This window comes from Impatiens glandulifera, chromosome 2 (assembly GCF_907164915.1).
Source record: "Impatiens glandulifera chromosome 2, dImpGla2.1, whole genome shotgun sequence".
In the NCBI taxonomy this organism is placed as follows: domain Eukaryota; kingdom Viridiplantae; phylum Streptophyta; class Magnoliopsida; order Ericales; family Balsaminaceae; genus Impatiens; species Impatiens glandulifera.
The window spans coordinates 55,034,695-55,050,427 of record NC_061863.1 but is presented as its reverse complement, the minus strand read 5'-3'; the positions used below and the strand labels follow the sequence as shown (position 1 = coordinate 55,050,427).

The window sequence follows — 15,733 nt, the reverse complement described above, 5'->3', positions numbered from 1 at the left end:
TTTCACAGTCAATTTTATGAGAGGTGGGTGGTGCTAATTAAAAAAGAAATACATAAAGTATATTAATAATAATATATTTTTATTTATTTATTATTTTAATTTATAATTAATATTTTAAACCAACTAAATATTTAACATAATTTATTTTTTTTATTGTAATTTTCTATTTTAAATGATATATATTATATAAAAAAATGAAATTGACATAATTATAAATAATTAAATATTATAAATTATAAAATTAAAATTATTGTATTTTGTGATAATATTTTAAAATTATTAAATATTTGTATAAATATATATAAAAATATAAATAGGTAAAATATATATCATAATAAAGTAATTAATCATATTGTATTTGATATATTTTTAATTATTGATGAATATTTATTAGTGTAATTATAATAATATATATATTTTATAAAATATTATGTTATTACTGTTAAATAAAAATAATAATTAATTTTATTATTTATAAAAAATAATTATATTATTTAAAAATATATATTAAATAAAAAAGTTCAATAAAAATATTTTAAAATGTTGAAAAATAAAATAATAACAAATATATATATATACCTAAAAAGACATTAACTTTTTTAATTAATAATTAAAGTATTTAATAATGATTTAAATGTTTGGGACAAAAATAATTATAATAATAATATAGCTCAAACACTGATTCACTTTTTTGATTTGCAAAACTTCACGCTCAGTTAAAACCCTAAAGAGATGACGAAAAATTGCTTAATTGTAAAGTCTGATTCTACTTTCTAGACATTTGATACCGAACGCCTCTCTATTATAACATGCTAGATCTCTACGAATCAACTACTTTTAGGGACTAACAAAACCCAATATTTAGGATATTCACATCATATTGCAGCAACCTTCAAACTTCGTTTCCACTATTATGGAGGACGCATACGCAAGATCTGTTTCGGAGGTAATTGCTACTCAAATACACTATGGGGTTTCTAGAATTACTTATTATATATATGGAGATCGAGTAGAAATGAACAATTTTTCTACATTCTCACAAGCGAGACTACTCATGCTGTTCTATAATGATAAAAAGATGGATTCTTTATGCCTAATTTTGATATTATCTAGCTGATGCTAACAAAGACTCTCATACCCATTAAATATATTTTCACAGACTTGATATTTAGTTAGCTTCACTGCCCATGTCCAATTCGCTTAATTTTCTGTTTCTGGTTTGATGTAATTGGCTGATCTTATCTTTGATCATGAGATATATATACTACTCTCCCCAAATAAATGGTCTTTTAACTGTTTTTGCTTTGTTTTGGTGGGTGGCTTATCACATTGCTTCTTCCTCTGAGCAGGTCCTTGAATTCTTTGGTGTGGATCCAACAAAAGGCCTTACAGATTTTCAGGTAATGAAGTGTATTCTTTTTCTTGTACAAATTGATTGCATATATTTATATATGTATCTTGACCCTCTATTATTGACATTTTTGTTGTTAATTCTGCAGGTTGCTGAACATGGTCGAATATATGGTAGAAATGGTAAGCAAACATCTATCATGCTTGTGTGGACATGACTAATTTGTAGAAAGATGCAAGTAAGCGATCACCTTTCATGTTTCCTTGGTCCTCCGAAATGCATATTGATTAGTCAATAGAGTTTAGCAATATGCGTAATATGTCATCTTAAGCCACTCATTTGAGTTGAATCAAATACTTTCGGGCCTACTTGTTTTGGGTTGGATCAAGTCACTCACGGGACTCATTGATTTGGAGAATATGCCTCCTAGTTTGAGGAGTGTGCAAATCGTCAAACTAGATTTAAATTTGTTTTATTTAGTTCCTCTAATTTATTTTTAGATATATTAGAATAAATTAGTTTAGATCTTTTAGGGATTCTGATTTATCATAATTGAGGAAAATTAGCTTGATACAACCTATTAGGGGAAATATACATCAAAATTTTCTCTTTCTTTCCATTTGAAAATCCCACACCTTGAAATTGAGGATAGGTAATCTTGAATGACTCACTGGATTTACCTTGGAGCTAGATTCACATGTTGCAATTCATAAAGGGCCCTTTAGTTACACTAGAGTTGCTGAATGCATACACACAACCTCTCCCTTGATGGTAAAGTAGACTAGCTTTGACGGGTACCCACCCAACCTAACTCAACATGATCATGGTAAAGGTTGTGGGTTTTCGGATCAGACATGATCAAGGGCCAAAGCTGAATATCGGTCTATGCTAATTCGTGTTAAGACATTATTGTACTTACATAACCAAATGACATGTGAGTATGACAATTGCTAAATGAGTTAGGAGTTTGGCACATACATAAAATGTTGATGTCAATGTGATAACGAGGTTGCTGCCCACATTTCTTCTAGTCCGTATTTCATAAAGAACACAACACATTGAAGTTCATTCCAGAAAATTTTGAAGATGGAATTATCTCCATACATGTTCTGACCAAGGCCAACTCACCAATGTATTTACTAAGTCCTACCACAGAATAGATTAAAAAGTAGTTGCAACAAGTTAGCATGTTTGACTAACTTGAGGTAGAATATTAAGAAATGAAAGATTACATAATAGATTATTGCAGAAAAACTATGTTTGGAGATCGTATATTTTCACCTTTTATAATTCTTGTATTTCACAAAGAGAGTTTTTTTGTGGAGTCTCATAGTTCAGTGGTAGAGCGCAGAAACTCATGTTCTCAAGGTCATTTGTTCGAGACTGATTTTGGGTCAGAGGAACCAATAATTTCTACTGTATTTAGAGACAAAATTGTAGATGGAAAAGGGATTATATATATATTTTTTAAACTCATAGAGGTCACAAGTGTAGAATATAGGTTAAATACATGGGTACAACCCCTACTTAATGAAATGTTTTCTTGCACTTTAGGTTCTTATGTTTTTTGTTGTTGTGTACAACTGAACCTATCTGGGAACTCAGTTTGTGTAGAAGGGATGCAATTTGTATTCTCTATGTTTTATGCCCCTATGGAAGCTCATTTGAGGCGGTGATATTTTTAGTAATCAATCCAGTCTCATTTCTTGCTTGGTGAACTACTTGTACTAGTCTTCTTATATGTGATTGGAAATGCAAGTTATTCTCTGACTTCTTATTGTTGTATTATAGAAATGTGCAACAAAAAGCAATCATTTATCTTTATTGTATTGCATGTAAATGGGTTACAGATATAAAACCATTTGGAAACACTTTTTATTTGTTTATGTATCCGGAACTTAGATACAAAGACATTTGAAAACTAAACTTATTAAGACACATTCATAATATCAAAAACAAAAACAAATTTAATTAGTGTTTATAGATGGAGCCATATATTGTCTAGATGGACCTATTACTTGTGGTATTGTTCTTGAAATTTACAAATTGTTCCGATATAGTGTTTTTAAGTGTTACTTTCTATGCTATCTTTATGGTCATACACATACAATTAATTTGGAACTGCTCCTTAAACATTTGTTAAGATTCTTCACTTCCCATTCTAACTTTTGTTATGTTTGATGGCATGTGCATCCAGTGTTGCCGCAAGAGGAAAGTAAGTACAGATATCTGCTTCCCATCCCTCAAAACATACAAGTATCTACACAATGCTTCTGATAATTTAGTGATCCTTTGTCTAAGAATCTGCCCATGCAGGCATGAATTGTTTTCATCTTTCCTCTAGATAGAGCTAGGTTTCCAAATGAGAAACATACTTACATTAAATCGCTAACCTTTTCCTTTCATCTATTGTTTTCATGGACTGTAGGCACCCCCTTCTGGAAATTGGTTTTGAAGCAATTCAATGACTTGCTGGTCAAGATATTGATTGCAGCTGCAATTGTCTCTCTTTTACTGGCTTTAGTTAATGGGGACACTGGTATAACAGCATTCCTGGAGCCTTCTGTAAGTTTTCATTTGTTTTCATCGTAAAGTAACAAATGGATTCCCCCCCACCATAGAAAAAAAATATGATGTTTACTAAACATATTAATAGTATGTTTTGGTTGATATATATCCCATTAACGAACTTCAAAATCTTCATGCAGTTTCTCTTGCCATAACTAGGATAATGGAAAACAGTTGTTAACCATGTAATTCCATCTAGTGAATTTGATTGTTAGCTATGTAATTCCATCCATTGGATATAGATTCTGACTTTCTGTGAGTCTGAGTTAAGCCTGTTTAATCTTTATCCAGTGGTCTGTGCACCCTCCTCTTTCTGGGAGTGTTCCCTGGGTGTTCTTTGATGATTTATCTCTTTCCTTCTCCTACTCCTTATTATCATTATTCTTGTGTTTCAGTTCCAGCCATAGAAGTCTACCTTTTTGTTACCAAACCTTAACGGCCCAACCCTTTAATGGTTATCATATATTACCATAAAATCACAAAGTTATGCTCAGATAATTCTATCTCAATTTTATCATGGCTATTAAAATTCAAATAGTTTTGCTGGTTTGACTTTTGGTAACTAAACTCATTAGGCCTCTTTTCAAATTTCTACAAAACATGGGATCTTTTAGTGAATAGGTCATTTACATATGATGGAAGTGGATAGACAATACGATTAGTGTCCACTGGATTCATGCCATCATTTTCCTTTAATTTCTCTTTGACAACTAGTGCATGTCTATCATAACTTCAGTTGAGGTATAAGCCTCTTAAACTTACTGCCATCATATGGAGAATAATTGAACTTTGTTTTGTTATGTTCTCTGTAGGTCATATGTTGTGCATGTTCCTTCTCTTTTACAGTTTCCTATTGATTTACAGGTCATCTTATTGATATTAGCTGCTAATGCAGCAGTGGGAGTCATTACAGAAACAAATGCAGAAAAAGCTCTTGAGGTACTTCCTGGTTTGACTTGCACATATATTTTTCTTTGCATTGGTGATCTAAGCATATTTCACATTGTTCATTTAGTGGTTAATTTTGTGCCCTGTAACTTTTCCTATAATTTTCTGATGACCATACTCTATCCATACTTAATGGATGTATTTCCTGATGACCATATTCTTTTCATCTTTGCATGACTTATAAAGGTTGTTCCACATTGAAAGCACCAGCGGATAATTTAAAATTTTGTGTAAACCTCTGTTCTTTTCAATGTGGACCAATCTTTATAGGTCTTCATCAGGCCTAATCCCATACCTGAACGACTTAAGTTAATTCTGCGCTGATAATTTCCTGTAATTGCCACTCCATGACATGCTTCACATTTTAGATAATAGAACATGAGAAAAGTTTCATGAACGAATAAGCATGTTCTTATTCTTATGAATGTAATGATTTTGGAATCTTCTTTCCCATAGCATCATAATTTCATGATAATTGTAGAGAATATTCAAATACAAGTAGATTAATGTTATGTTTAATATACTCGGATAAATAGGGAGATTGAGCCTATTGGTACAATATTCATCTGGATCATGATACAAAAAAAATCTATACTTGTTATGTTTTAGAAAAAAAATCACAATCATTTAGAAAATAATTTAGATCATGATCTTGAAGATAATCTAATCATAATTTTTTATAACAAATGAAATAAAAAATTACACTATAATCTGGACCATGATCTAAAAGATCACGATCCAAGAAACAATCTTGTACTAAACGAATAAATATTCACTTTCAATTTCACTTTGGCGATTTTAATTAGACCGTGATTGTGACAAAATAACATTTTCCAAATAGACTCAATTATCTTCAAGGAGAGTAAGTAAGAGTTATCTTCATAATTATCTCTACTCCACTTAAAGATAAACACTCCATGATTTAGGGAGTAAGAGTTATCTTAGGAGAAACTCATGTACAAGTATATTTAAAGGGAACCACCTATGGAATAACACCACAAATTATTATTCCAAAAATCCGCAATAATCAACTTCTATTTGTCACTTTCTCATTGTAAGCCGAATGCTATATAAGCTTAAGTGCTGATATGGAAAACTTTGGTGTTAACTTCTTGTGTTTGGCTCATGTCTGCTGCATTTTGGTCTTCAATTTGACATACTGTTGTCTTAAATGATTTGACAAACCTAATACTCAGGCTATACCTGTCTTGAACCTTCATTAGAATTGGAAGGTCAAGTCACCCAGCAATTAACTGAGTTAATTATATGAATCCTGTTTTTTCATTGGGCTCAGTCATATATCATGTCTTTGTTAATTTAGTAAACCTTACTACTCTTTTACATGCAAGCTATCACTATTGTTATCTTCTCATGAATGTCAAATTTACTCAATTGTTCCGAACATTGTTGGGTGCAAATACTGTTTATATTTTTGCTTTTTTCCTTTATGGAACAAGTTACCTTCCCAATAATATCAATGATTGTCAGGCCCTTTCTTTTGTTGCATGCAAGCTATCACTATTGTTATCTTCTCATGAATGTCAAACTTACTCAATTGTTCCGAACATTGTTGGGTGCAAATACTGTTTATATTTTTGCTGTTTGCTTCTAGTCATTATAATCACAGCTCATATACTTTGTCCTTTTCCTGATTGATTGTAGGAGTTACGTGCTTATCAAGCTGATATTGCAACTGTGCAACGAAACGGTAAGATAAATTAGACAAGTACTTATCTCGCAAATGCTACACATCGTGGATAAAATTCTGTGTTCCCTGAAACTGTTTGCCATTGGATTTTGTCTGTATTGTAGCCATTTTTGTTTTCTTTTCATGTTATCATAGCATTTCTGTGCTGTCTAATTTGTTTATGGTTGGCCTCCGATACAGAATAATTATTAGGGTTTTGTGGGGCCTGTCTAAAGTGTGTATTCTCAACCACTTGGAACTTTGGATTGGCCTTTCAAAACCCTTATACTTATTCTGTATCAGCATCATGTTTCAGTTAGCCCTCTTATCTCAATTGAGAAGAGAGTTCATAGAAACATAGAAAGCTTTTGAGCAAATAGTGGCGTTTTGGTAATTCATTTGTTTATTAATGGCATGTTTGATGTTTTCATTTGTATGATAAACTGTGTTGATAGATGCAATTTGACCAGATATTTTGTAACTAAAAGGTAAAAGTAAATGATTAGGTGAAAGTCATATTTAAGAATTTTGTTCGTAATTGGTTGATTATATATATATATATATATATGTCATGCGTTTGAGCCATTCACTTTCTTAATACACTACTTCAAATGCCATGCTGTAGCTTAACACTATGCTGCTAAATTTTTTGCTGGGTCTTCTTCTGAATAGAAGTTGTGAAGGTATATTTATTTTCATAGTAAATCAGTTTTATGAGCATCATGGCTATAGCTAATAAAGCCTTTTGTTTGGAATGCTTAGAATTTTACTTGTGGTAGATGATACCATTAAAAAGTTGAATTTCAATGCATACTCGTAAGTGAATTGTTTCATTTTTCATTGGTTGGACCATTAAATGCCTGTTATTTGTTGTCTTGCTCATAACTTTACATGCTTTCCTTGAATTCACACAGTTTATTGTTATGCTTAAAATAATACTGAATATTGCTGCTGTCATTTTCTGCACATTTTAAACCAATATTCCAGGTTGCTTCTCGATACTTCCAGCTACAGATCTTGTCCCTGGGGATATTGTAGAAGTTAGTGGTAATTTATTTCTTCCAGCTTTATTAATCTCCAATGCTGATCAAATTTTTTCCTGTAATGATCTGAACCCCCTGTTTGATATTTATTCAATGAGTAGTGGGTTGCAAAGTTCCAGCTGATATGAGAATGATCGAGTCATTGACCGACCATTTGCGTGTTGATCAAGCAATACTTACAGGTATGTGTTACATGTGTATCATTGTATCTATTGCATCTTTGTTTATTTACTATTACCCAGTGAATTATTTTGATAGTTTATAGAGTAGCTGATGAGATCGTAAAATTTGTTCATCTTTAACTATGATTGTGCAATAATCCTGGGTTGTCAAGAATTGACTGATATAGCTTATAGATTTAAACTGATAATCTAGTTATATAGTGAATGATATATTGATTTAGAGTAGAGAATAGAATAGAATGGGAGTGAGAATGTGATTCACAATTGCAATCTGCAATAGAGAGTATTAGGTGAGTGAGGGCAAGAGATTAACGATTAAGGAAGAAGACAGAGAGAAGTTGACCTTGAGAGGTTTCTGAAAAAATGTCTTGTATATCTCTGCATGTCAGATTCTCTCTCTTATATACTGTCATAATCCAATTTCTCAGCCAAATATTCTGCAGATCATTCTCTTCCTTGTATACCTGCCAGTTGTCATAATCAATTTCCCAGCCAAATCATTATCCCACCTTTTTGGCTAACTGCTTTATTAATAATATTTATCTCCTATTCAAATAAATATCCTACCTTTTTGGCTAACTGCCTTATTAATAATTATTTATTGTGCTGAATTGAAATATAAGTTATATAACTGCTGACCTTGGTTACGTATACCCATCAGCTTATTCTAGGGTTAGGAAACCTAACCCTAATGATCCCTTGTAACATTGACACACAGAAAGATGGATCAAAAAATGAAATGAACGTCCAAACAAGAAATCGGTTTCTCTGTTTTGGGTTGAAACAAGAGAGAAGTTCCACATCAATAGCTAACCTTTCTATATCTTTCTTTAATTTTTTTTCCTGGAGTGATAAATGACTTGGTTACAACTTACAAGTGTCTGGCCACGACATTTCCTAACCTTTTCTAGATTGCAATTTGTAAGATGGATACGGTCAAGGAAATATTTGACTGTACTATAACCTCTTTATTCAGATGAAAGTCGAGGTAGGTTCTTGACTAGGCTCATTATGTAATAGTGAAATCTTAAACCTAGAAGAAAGAAAAAAGGAAGAAATCTTATGAAGTGCATGATCATTATTTCAAAGGAAATTGTGTGGGATATTTTGTTGTGCGCACCTTGTTCTATATCTGATCGAGTGCCATTAATAGTTGAATTTATTCTATATCTGGATGTACTTCAGTTGTTTGAGCTTTTTGTGTGTTTATGGCTCATTTATGTTGATTTTTTTCATTGCTTCCAGGTGAGAGCTGCTCTGTGGAAAAAGATTTAGATTCCACTGTGGCAATAAATGCTGTCTACCAAGACAAGAAAAACACCCTCTTTTCGGTAAAATTTTATTATGCAGCAACTTTATACTTTGAAATGTTAAATTACTGAATTGAGTGATTCTTCCATCCTGCATACTCAGATACGCATGAGCATGAATTAAAATCATTATGCTGTTAGAGTATGCCGTTATCAGTCAATTCCTTTTCAAGGTGCTCAAGGCTAATGCTGTTATATAGTTAATAACCATCTTTCTTCATTGATATCACCAGGGAACAATTGTAGTTGCTGGTAGAGCTAGAGCTGTTGTTGTGGGAGTTGGTTCTAATACTGCAATGGGCAGCATCCGTGATTCTATGTTGCAGACAGAAAATGTTAGCTCTCTTTTTATTTATTTTTATTGACTAGTTAATTTTATTTACCTACGAACACATTCTGCAATTTGATGCAGGAGGCAACACCACTGAAAAAGAAGCTGGATGAGTTTGGTACTTTCTTGGCCAAGGTAGTGACATATAAATTTTTACTGTCTATTTCTGGATTATATGTGTTTATTTCTCACTAAGTTGCTTAAAAAGATAATACTCATATACCAAGTTGGTCAAAATGATTTTTTTTCTAAAACTAATGGAGCATAACATAAAAGTCTTGTCAAGAAGATGAAATTACTGATCTTAGCTTTCGATTATGTATTAATCTATCATCCTATTATTGACATGTGTCAAAATCTTGTCAAGAAGAAGAAATTACTGATTGACCATCAGAAAAGTGCATCATGCAGAGTAGGAAGGTGCTCGAATCCCTTAAACAATAGAGAAAGAGATCCCATATTTATCTATTACATTTCAGAACAAGTTGCTGACAATAGAAAAGGTTGTTGAGGTAATTGCCCATGTCAAATGAGTTAAGTTGGAGGGGGACGACCAATGGCATTTGTTTGACAAAACCCTAGGCAAGAAGAAATTGGGTTGATTTATGGGGAAAACACTGAATCTGGAAGATATATTTGGGTGGATGGAATGAGCTCTCAAGGTGAGTTAGGTGATGTTGACACTTCAGTCTTGAGCTGCTAGCAGTGGTGAGCAGTAGGTAAGTGGCAGACGAACTCAGATACTCAAGTAATTTAAGCTTAGGATCTCAAGCTATCAGCTGATTCTGTTAATATCATCAAACCACTATATACCGACTCATAATGGGCTTTTTGGCTACACTAATATAAGACACAAATTATAGCAGTTCTAAAGTCCCTTTTTAAAGTACTACAAATTGAAGGGAGAAGAGAAACAAAATAAAAAGAACACAGATATAAAAAAAGGCACTAATGAAGGCTAAATGCCAATAAGATCAAAAAATTCTCATCAAGTACAAAATCCCTTTTTTTCGGATAGAAGCAAACATGCGGACCATAAAACCCTTGAGTCTTTCAGCTCCGAAACTTTTTTCTTGGAATGTTCTTCTATTCATTTCTTTCCAAATTATTGTTCACGACATGATGATAAGCTACACGTCCCAATTAAAGCTGAGAATGTTTTGCATAAGGGTCCACATGTCTCTGGCTAGGTTGCACTAGAGAAGAATGTGATAAATAGTTTCCTCGTTCTTCTTGTAGAGACAACACCTACTGACCAAGTGCGTCCCTTTCCTTTTAAGTTTGACAGTAGTCAAGACTCCCCATGAATTGCTTCTCATGCGAAAAAAGAAATCCCAAATTCCCTTGATTCCAAGACCACCTAGAGATGGATGCTAAGTTTCGTAACGTCCCATCTGACCAAACGAGTGACCCTTGTAATGTTGGAGCTACCCTAGAGAAAGTTTCTCTGAGGCTGAGGCTGAAATAGGGAAGAGGGACATAGTGAAAGTGGATATTGTGGCAAGAGAGTTCTTAACAAGGACTAGTCTGCCACTTTTAGAGAGAAGTTTGATTTTCCATAGAGCCGATATAGCCTCCATTTTCTCAACAACAGTGTTCCAGATGTTCTTACAACTAATCTTGGCTCAAAGGGGAAACCCATGTAAATAGAAGGAAGACTGTTGTTTTTGTAAAGTCCCATCTTATCTACTTGGAAAGGCTCCAGAACCATGTTACATATTTAACTTTCTTTAGTCTATATGCAAAGTTTTGATGTAAGGGTTGTTATTATACTGAGTTGCTTCTTCATTATAATTGGTAAGGATGAATATAACATTAGTTGACAATGTGAGCATTCTTGCAGTAAAGGGTGAATAAGGATATTAAGATTGTGATCCATTCATTTGAAATGGAACTTACTTTATGTTTTTATTGTCCATGTTAGGTTATTGCAGGCATTTGCATCTTGGTATGGGTTGTAAACATTGGCCATTTTCGTGATCCAGCCCATGGTGGTTTCTTGCAAGGTGCTATACACTACTTTAAGGTAAAGCTTAACTGTTTACCATCTTAAATATTTTTTATTAGAGTTATCAAGTTTTCACCTTTTTTTTTGCTTCATCTAGGAACTCCTTTTTTGATATTTTTCTGGAATTAATGTTCCAAGTTATGCCTCTCACCAAAATGTGTCTTCGATACAGTTGTTAGATGTTCCCAGTTGGTTTTATGCTAAGAATGATTATTAAGATTCTTGGCATGTGGTCTTGAAACATCATCACTTGTACTGATTTTCATGCTATTTGTTACTAGGGTTATCTGTATTTCTCAAACATCACATGTCAGTTGGGTCCCTTCAATATTGATATTTTCTACAAGGACTAACTTGTGTGAAAATTGTGTAATTTGGAGCTTGCTCCTCCTTGAGATAGACATGAGTGTAGATAAAACTCAAGCAAAATATGGTGGTAAAGAATTGAATTTGAATCACTTTCTTTAGTATTCAAATAAACCTATTTTATTTGCAGTTGCAATGAAATCCACGTGTGACCAAATGATGACCAATTAGTAATTCAGTTGCAAGTGTAGCTTGAAGTGGGGTGGTACAAAAATGTCTATTCAGTTGCACCCTGTGATCTAAAACACATCAGCCTAACAAGAAAAGAAGGCTGGTACAAAAATGTGTTCTCTTCATGCATCCATAAGATTAGGTCTGCTTGAGGTTGTAATGGGTGAACGGTTGCATTTGTAAATCAACTTATTAAATGGAAAATAGTTCCTGGAATTATAATTCATTTTTTTCTATGCCAACTTGAAGTGAGAATAACCAGCTACAGAACATAACTTGGCTCTAAGTAGCACCGATACTCTGATTTTTTTTTGTGGAGTATCGGATACGATACGCCAAAATGGGTATCGGATACGGAAAAATAGGTATCATTGACTTTATGTAGGGTTGACCAATCTAATACGGGTTGGTACGGCTTGGACATGTTTTGGTGGATTTTTCAAAACGCTACTTTTTTTTATCTGATTTGTATATATTCTTTGAATGCTTCTTAGCTTATTGTATATGAATCTGAAGGAGCGTCATAAAGGAAAAACTGCATACATCTCAATAGACAATTCTACATTGATTTTGCTTCTCCCTCTTGAAGCATTGTGGCTCTAAATTGGTGTAAACATGCGATGTGCTTTATTTTCTTTGAATTGTTGTTGTTTCTCCCTCTTGCTGATTGCATCAGACTTTTTTGTGCTCCTGTTTCTCCTCCAATATTTGTAATGATTGAACACCCATTGCGTTCCCTTTTTATCTAATGAAAAGTTGACATCTTATAAAAAAATGTTGTTGCTGAAACCATTATTATGTACCAGAAAGTTGTAATTAATCAACAAGAACTTCTTAACGTGTTCTTCATTGATAAAGAAAATGACATTTATTATTTTAAAGTTTACCCTAACAGAATAGATAGTGACGAATTTATGATGTTTATCTGCCACACTAGTGCTTAATAGTGTAGTCATAATTACTATTTCAGGCTAAATAAGATAAGTGAATTTGTGATGTTTATCTTGATGTGTTTTTCTTAATTAAGTGATTATATTTTTACACTTAAGTAATAACGTAATAAGGGAATGGGGAAAAAGAATAATCCATGTGATGATGGACACTATAAGTTCAATGTTGAAAAGATTACTAAAAGTTAGGAATTTATAAAGACTAATGTCTTGAATACTTTACTATTGACTTTTTAAGGTGATAAACTTAATCATATTATTAATTCTTTCACAACACATAAACTCTATATAATTTTAATTGGGGTGAATGATGCAGGTAACTATGGCTGTTACCCCTACCATCTTCGTAGATTGATAATCGTCTTGTGCAGATATATACCTTAGCACTATAGGCTCATGCATTGACTTGTTGCCTTTTACTTTCTTCCCAACTAATTCAGTATCAAGTTGTATGTTTCACTAGCATGAGTTTCTGACCTTTGTTTGTTCGGCTTACTTAGATTGCAGTTGCTCTTGCAGTGGCAGCTATTCCCGAAGGTCTTCCTGCTGTGGTTACCACGTGAGTCTTCTTCATCTATGTTTTCATGAATTGATAGATTGGTTTTGATTCCTTTGATGTGGCCAATGTAAGTAAGTAGAGTTATATATAGCTGTGTGCTCTGCTGTCTCATATGTTCACATGCAGAATATATGGGAAATCCTTGTATTTATTTAGTAAGTATAGTTATGTAATGATATTCTGACCTAGGCCTTGTTTGAACCTAACATAACCAAGCTAAATTCATTCCTCGTTTGGAGAGTATATATCCCCGGCTCCCCGCGCTTGTGTATGGAAAATCAATCTCAGCAATCAAGGATAATTTGATCCCTTGGAAAGAGAGGAATATATTGTCAAGAACTGTAAATGTCTTTAAGGCTATTTTTGGATAGGCAGAATTGGAAATAGAATTAGAATTTAAACAATTCTATAATTGTGATTGAATTACAATTCAATTCCCATGTTTGGAGAAATCATAGAATTATAGTTCATGAATTTTTTTTATTTAATCTTCTTATTTTATTTTATTACATATGCTTTTTTATATACAAATCACAAAGTTAATAAATATTTGAGCAGGCCTTGTCAACATAAAAAAATTGTTGGCGTATTGGACTGAGGCCTTAACTGGTTGAATTGACTTTGAAAAAGGGTTTGTTCAACATGTGACCCGGTGGACCGCTCTAATGAGATTATTTGGAAATTAGTATTTTGTCACTATCACAATTACACTCAGTTTTTAAAACTGCCAAAGTAAAAAGTGAAAGTAATTTTGTTGTCATTTGGAATGAAAGATGTGATTGAATTAGATGAAACATTTTTAGGTGAAAATTGAATGAAAAATGTGATTTTTTTATAAATTTTTAAATCAAGCTACTAACAAATATTTTGATCAACTTTTTCTAACAAACATGATTGCTTTTAATTTTTGATAAAATGAATTATTTTTGTAGCAAATAAGCTCACATAATGACATTTAAACTATGTTGGTCCAATGTATGTCCCGAAGGACCAAAAGGGGGGGAGGGCATAATTTTATTCGGGCTATTCTATTTTTACTGATATGGTAGAGGGGCACAAAGTCTTATTAAACATATATATATATAATTTAACTCCACTGAATTGTAATTCCATATCTTTAGTTTGAATGATTAAACAAACAACAAAATTGGAATTGGATTCCAATTCCAATTCAAAGCTAACCAAACAGCCCAAGAGATTTCATCTCTAATTAAAGGGATTATGTGTTTATGCATAAGCTTGCCTATCAACAAATTCTCAATTTTACAAAATTACAAGCTCTAGACTTTTCAAAAAACATTTAAACTATGTTGGTCCAATGTATGTCCTGAAGGACCAAAAGGGGGGGAGGGCATAATATTATTCGGGCTATTCTATTTTACTGATATGGTAGAGGGGCACAAAGTCTTATTAAACATATATATATATAATTTAACTCCACTGAATTGTAATTCCAAATCTTTAGTTTGAATGATAAAACAAACAACAAAATTGGAATTGGATTCCAATTCCAATTCGAAGCTAACCAAACAGCCCAAGAGATTTCATCTCTAATTAAAGGGATTATGTGTTTATGCATAAGCTTGCCTATCAACAAATTCTCAATTTTACAAAATTACAAGCTCTAGACTTTTCAAAAAACATTTTGAACTTCTCTTTTAAGTATCAAATCTATTACTGTAGCTTTTTCAATGTCAGTACATGTATGTCCTCAATAATTACTATTTTGCATAGTTTCTCTTTGTATTTGTAAGTTGTGGAACTAGAAGGAAAATTGTGTAGTTTATTATTGAACAAGAATGCTTGTTAATACATGTCTTCTAACCCTCTTGGAATATATTTTCATCCCTTGAAAACAAATATTTTAGTTAAGGAGAAGTACTACCTTTTACAAGACTTATCTTTTTCAAATAACTTATTTACATCATTATCCTATTAGTTACGGTGAGTTTATCTACTTAAATAGTGAACAAATTCTGTTGTTCTACAACCTCCATAGATAGTTAGTCAAAATGTAGATTATGTTCTTCATCTTTCTTTTCATGTCCTATGCAATGGTCTGTATGTCTGGTACAAACAAAGTTATGTTGCAGATAGTTTTCTAAACCGGCTGCAAGTTTTTTCTCTTTTATAATATCCTCTCCATATCTTTTCTAGGATGTTATTTTTGTTTTGTTTTCAGTAAATCACAGGTTCTGTTTTCATCTAGATACATGTCGCATTGATCTGCTCAACTGTAGAGTCATTTGAACTAGTTTC

The 15,733-nt window shown here is 32.6% G+C and overlaps 1 protein-coding gene across 1 annotated transcript in view; it reads left to right on the top strand.

Annotated features, from left to right (window-relative positions):
• The first annotated feature begins 717 nt into the window (after nucleotides 1-717).
• LOC124928246 (calcium-transporting ATPase 3, endoplasmic reticulum-type) overlaps nucleotides 718-15,733 on the top strand; it is a 31,225-nt gene continuing 16,209 nt past the window's right edge. Inside the window, exons 1-14 of the mRNA XM_047468781.1 lie at nucleotides 718-946; nucleotides 1,350-1,400; nucleotides 1,500-1,533; nucleotides 3,549-3,566; nucleotides 3,780-3,916; nucleotides 4,784-4,858; nucleotides 6,530-6,575; nucleotides 7,542-7,601; nucleotides 7,699-7,779; nucleotides 9,025-9,110; nucleotides 9,323-9,424; nucleotides 9,502-9,555; nucleotides 11,345-11,446; nucleotides 13,416-13,474. Coding sequence (XP_047324737.1) covers nucleotides 914-946; nucleotides 1,350-1,400; nucleotides 1,500-1,533; nucleotides 3,549-3,566; nucleotides 3,780-3,916; nucleotides 4,784-4,858; nucleotides 6,530-6,575; nucleotides 7,542-7,601; nucleotides 7,699-7,779; nucleotides 9,025-9,110; nucleotides 9,323-9,424; nucleotides 9,502-9,555; nucleotides 11,345-11,446; nucleotides 13,416-13,474 — 938 coding nt within the window. The 5' untranslated portion in view covers nucleotides 718-913. The remainder of the gene's footprint in view (nucleotides 947-1,349; nucleotides 1,401-1,499; nucleotides 1,534-3,548; nucleotides 3,567-3,779; nucleotides 3,917-4,783; nucleotides 4,859-6,529; nucleotides 6,576-7,541; nucleotides 7,602-7,698; nucleotides 7,780-9,024; nucleotides 9,111-9,322; nucleotides 9,425-9,501; nucleotides 9,556-11,344; nucleotides 11,447-13,415; nucleotides 13,475-15,733) is intronic.